Genomic DNA, 5014 nt, shown 5'->3' with positions numbered 1-5014 from the left:
ATTTCATCTCAAATAGCTTTTACACATGTGTCTGAAAAAAAGTATAAATTTGAATGTACTTCTCAGAAGATATAACAGCTTTTATAGTTTTACCTGAGTGTGAATATGTAAACGTTCTTTTAAATCTAAATTTATTCTCAGAACAACTGACGCATTAACAAGCCTTATTTCGGTAGACCTTCTCCATGAAGGAAAACGATAGGACGTATTTTCATCTCACTTATTTTCAAAGAATACTTATGCCCTCTCCACTGATACCAATTAACTCCAACACCACCTTCTTCATGTGGTCCTTTCAGATACATACCATTTAAATTAGAGTGATGGCAAGCGTTATACCACCACCCACCTTTGTAGGCCTCCGCACAGTTTTTCTCCCATTTATCGTTATCTCTATCTTTGGTGGTGAATGGCATATTGTTGTGTTGAGAAAGTGAATCTCCTAAAACAAAACAGAACTTTAGGAGACTCAGAAGTAATGAAACAAAACCAAAACAAAGAGTAAACTACAGATCTTTGCCTACAAATGCACATGATTTCTAGAATTAAGGTCATGTAAATTACACCCGCAAGTCTTTTAACTTTGAGGCTAAAGATTATTTTGTGAACTTTTTTCTCATACATTGAAAAACAAAACTTTGAATAAGACTACAACTTTCTGACATGTTTGATTCATTTTTATGAAAGCCTTTCTTAAATCACCCAATAAAGCAATGAAGATAATGATATTTTTTGTTCCAAATGCAGTAGCTTAGAGACTTAGTAATTTATTTTTAAGTTTTGCCTAAAGTTAGGTGATTTGTCTTGAAACAAGCTTTTACTGCATAATAGCACAATAATTCACTAATACACATTTCTAAAATAGAGTTAAGGGTTATATGGGTCTTATGTTCATACTGGTCATAAATATATACTAGCCACAAGTTTACACTGGTCATAATTTTATAATAGTAATAAATTTATACTGGTCATAAATTTATGCTGGCCATACATTTATGATAATCATAAGTTTATACTAGTCATAAGTTAATACTGGTCATAAGTTTATACTAGTCATAAATTTATGTTGATTATAAGTTTATACTATCCACACGTTTACACTAGCAAAATAAGGCTAACACTTTTACCTGCGTCACCCTTGTACGTCTTAAAAGACATTTTGTAGAGTTCTCTCTCACTTCGAACCAAAAATTCATCAGCTTCTGCATATCTTCGACCACCTTCAAAGTCTTCCAAGTCTACACGGAGTACCACGTTGTCTTGATTGGTTAAGACGAATATAATGTCATTTCCTAAGGATTGGAATATACATTAATATTATTTTTTGAGCCTAAAATGTTTCAAGCATTGGTGACATATGTGAAAATAGCTTACGGCACGTAGAGAATGAAAATAAATTTCAGAACTATTAATTAAACACTTATTTACCCAACCAAAATTCTCTGGTTAAATTCCCAAAGCCATTTTTATAGCTCTCCCATGTTTGGTAAAAATTCTGTGTAGGTTGACCAAAGTCTCCTCTTCTTTGAATTAGCTGAAAGAGAAAAGACATAATAGGCTTTAAAAGAATGGCTATGTTTATGTAATTGTAATGTATATATATCTTGGTTTCTTAAGAAGATATCATCAGCAACAATAATAAATTATTATAAAAATATTAATTACTAAAAGATAGTTCTTATAAATAAAATGACTGATACCTACATACGTGCATCATTATATTTTTATTAAAATGACTTTACACTGAACCTATTGAGGTAATTATAAAAATAGTTTCTACTTGTGTATACGTTGTTTATAACAGACTACTAAAACACTTTTAATATAGGTAGTGAGTTCAAAGTAGCCTAAAATAATTTTAATATTTACATAAATTGAAATAGCATATCTAGAATAAAAAGTATATATACATTATAGTTGTTAAAATGTGGTTAAACCTTTCAAAATAAATTTGCTTATTTGGTAAATGTTTTAAGAAGAGCCTTTGATATTTAGCCGTTTAATTACAAAATAATAATGTAAGATAATTAAAATTAACTAAATGGATTTAATAGTAGGCATTCCATTGTACCTACATCTATAGATTATATTTCTTCAAAGAACTAGCCATATGTTTTGATTTTATGTTGGCTGAAAGATATGGCGATGTTTGTTTCCAATATAGTAGCTACTATCACACTTACAGTCCATCCTCCACCAGCAGTTTCCATGTCACAAAAAACCGAGATTGGGTGGTTCAGGAACAGTGGCCATATCTTGTAGATACCACTGGTTCTGTTTCCTTGTTGATAAACACTAGCACAGTTTATCGGCAGATCATTTTTTTCTGCCTTGTTTTGTGTCACATTGGTGTATGTTTCGATGTCATATGCTTTGTCTTTGGAACAAATAGAACCTGGAATAAAAAATTAAACAAAATAGATAATAATAACACAAGTTTAAGTTACATAGAAAGAACGTATTAAAAACCATTCCATTATTTACAAAGTGAAAAGTACACCATTATAACTATGCTAATTTCATAGTATTGTTTACACTGCAGTGTCTTACTTTCCAATGTAGCAGTTCTCTCCTTAGCCAAGTTTGTTAGCTCTGATAGAGAATCTAGAATTCCACCCAGTGAACAAGCAGTACTAGAAGCAGCGTGATGATGAACATTTCCCTCAGCCAACAAAGAAACGAATAAAAAACTTAACATCTGAAATATATTCTTCATGATAGAATAGACAGCTGTATGCACTAAACAATGTTTTATTTCGCTAAAGCCTGATTTCAACTGTTTTATAACCTAATCTTACACGGGAAACAGGATATCCGAGAAAGTTTTCTCTGATGTTACTACATGTTACGCATGCGTTAGCGGCAGTCTGTGATGAGTTTTGCACCAAGTTTGAGAATTGTATACAGATTCCTAAATACTCTGCTCACCAATAAAATATGATGACTGGTAACACTGGCGATTTTAATGATGCTAGTTAGAACCTCGCCGAAGATACAACAACAGAATACTTTATGTCTATGCATGTTGTCCATCAGGCATAAAAGGTTTCGGATTCTGAAAGGTCATGGAATGCATATATCATATATTACTTTATGAAATTGTATATTCTTTGTATATGTAAACAACAAAAACATATTATAACTGGAGATGATATTATCTTATGTACAGTTTATGGTGTTACACTTCGCATAAACTATTAGCTCCACTTTGGTTACCCTTCACAATGTAAAATAGGAGGAAATTATTGTTGTTTTAATACGAGTTGTTCTTCAACAGTAAATTTACTGACGATATTCAGATGAATTGTTGAAACCAAGGAACAAAAATTTGAAAAGAAGTGTAATTTTATAATTTCTAATTTTAAAAAAATAACATAGTGCTTTACGAATACTTTAATAATACACAAGTTTGTGAAAGAAACAATTAACAACTGAAATAGAATACTATTACCAACTAGCTGGAGTACCCGTCCCCTGGACGGAAGTTATGTAAATTGATGATTAATTAAAGGTTATTTTAGGACATGAAAAAGTTACTTCCCTTATATGTAATTGTATAAAATGGCCATAAAAGTGCAAAACACAAAATGTGAAACCGCAAGTTTGCATGTATCTTTGCATAGACCCAAGAAACCTTCATGTCAAATTTGGCGAATATCGATCAACAGGGGGCGAAGTAGTTACATGGACATACAACAGACATAACTCTCAAAACTGTTGCACACTATTGCTACACAACATGGGATTATTGTTCAAGAAATCGGCACACTATTGCTACACAACATGTGATTATTGTTCAAGAAATCGGCACACTGTTGCTACACAACTTGGGATTATTGTTCAGAATAATTCAGTTATCTGCATTTTTATTCCTACATTTATATTTTTGATGAACTTGTACTGGCAACTGATACATACATTTTAAAATATTTGTTTGATATATAATCTAGAATTAATACAAAGGTTTATTGTTTTCATGTTCAATTTTGCACAAAGCTACTCGAGAGATATTTCCGCTAGTCCTCCCTAATTTAGAAGTGATAGACTAGAGAAAGTTAGCTAGTCAGCACCACCAACCGCCAACTTTTGGGCTACTGTAATTAAATAATGAAATTGACCGTAACATTATAACGACTCAATGTGTGAAGGGAAGAGCACATATGGTGATAGGATTCGAACTCACGGCCCATAGATTGCGAGTCGAGCATCCTGATCACCAGACCATGCCAGGCCTAATACAGAGATAAAAAAAAGAGTAATTCTTAATCAGTTTTATCTTATATTAATCTATTTAATGCCTCAGAACACCCAATAAATATTGTCTCTCTATCTAGAAAATTTAATGTTGGAAAAATATGTATTTGCATTTCAAAATATATTGTTCTAAATTCACGTATTCCCGTGTATTGGTGTAAAATATCCACGAGTGTCTATTATGAAACGATAATAGTTCCAATTGCACGATTAACAAAAAAAAAAGAATTGTTACTGTTTTTATAGCATACTTGAAATATAGCTGTATTTAATCTAGTATGCATAATTCAAAAAAGTTTTGTTGCCTGAGCCTCCCTCTTGTGAGTATATTTTATAATTATTTCATGTTTTTCAAATACTTTATATTCCACCAAATGATATGGATATATTAATTAATTTCTCTGACTTTTATCACTATACCATTAGATTGTATATATATATATATTATATTCATTGTAGAGATAGAAAACATTTCTTATAGTCTATTTAATTTTTGTGGTTGTAAAATATTGTATAAATAAAATCAGCATTTATGACCTTCATTCATGCAAGCTGAAAACACTTTCAGTTTAACAAAAATAAACTAAACTAAGTAAAAAGTTTAAACTAGTTCAAATGGCTACCCATTAACATTGGAATATATACCAATCAAGACCATAATATAGTTTACAAGTCAAAGTAGTGAAATAATTATAAATGTGTTATTTATTTGTTTGTTTTTTCTATATGGGGCGTATGAGGAGCTCAGAATCGTATCTAA

At 31.1% G+C, this 5014-nt stretch overlaps 1 protein-coding gene across 1 annotated transcript; it reads right to left on the bottom strand.

Moving 5' to 3' along the window:
- LOC106477291 (techylectin-5B) lies at positions 1-2772 on the bottom strand. The gene is made up of 5 exons (XM_013937879.1): positions 2551-2772; positions 2184-2395; positions 1429-1534; positions 1128-1292; positions 1-442 (listed from the first exon to the last, which is right to left on the bottom strand). The coding sequence occupies exons 1-5, from the start codon at positions 2714-2716 to the stop codon at positions 165-167; spliced, it is 927 nt and encodes a 308-aa protein (XP_013793333.1). The 5' UTR covers positions 2717-2772; the 3' UTR covers positions 1-164.
- Positions 2773-5014: the final 2242 nt, after the last annotated feature.

This window comes from Limulus polyphemus, unplaced genomic scaffold, assembly GCF_000517525.1.
Source record: "Limulus polyphemus unplaced genomic scaffold, Limulus_polyphemus-2.1.2 Scaffold13992, whole genome shotgun sequence".
Lineage (NCBI taxonomy): Eukaryota > Metazoa > Arthropoda > Merostomata > Xiphosura > Limulidae > Limulus > Limulus polyphemus.
This window is presented reverse-complemented; position numbering and strand designations above follow the sequence as displayed.

Coding starts and splice junctions, on each gene's coding strand:
- LOC106477291 (XM_013937879.1), bottom strand. CDS start 2,716: ATGAAGAATATATTTCAGATGTTAAGTTTTTTATTCGTTTCTTTGTTG. Junction 2,396..2,550: donor GAGAACTGCTACATTGGAAA/GTAAGACACTGC, acceptor TTTTTATTCCAG/GTTCTATTTGTTCCAAAGAC. Junction 1,293..1,428: donor AACCAGAGAATTTTGGTTGG/GTAAATAAGTGT, acceptor TCCAATCCTTAG/GAAATGACATTATATTCGTC.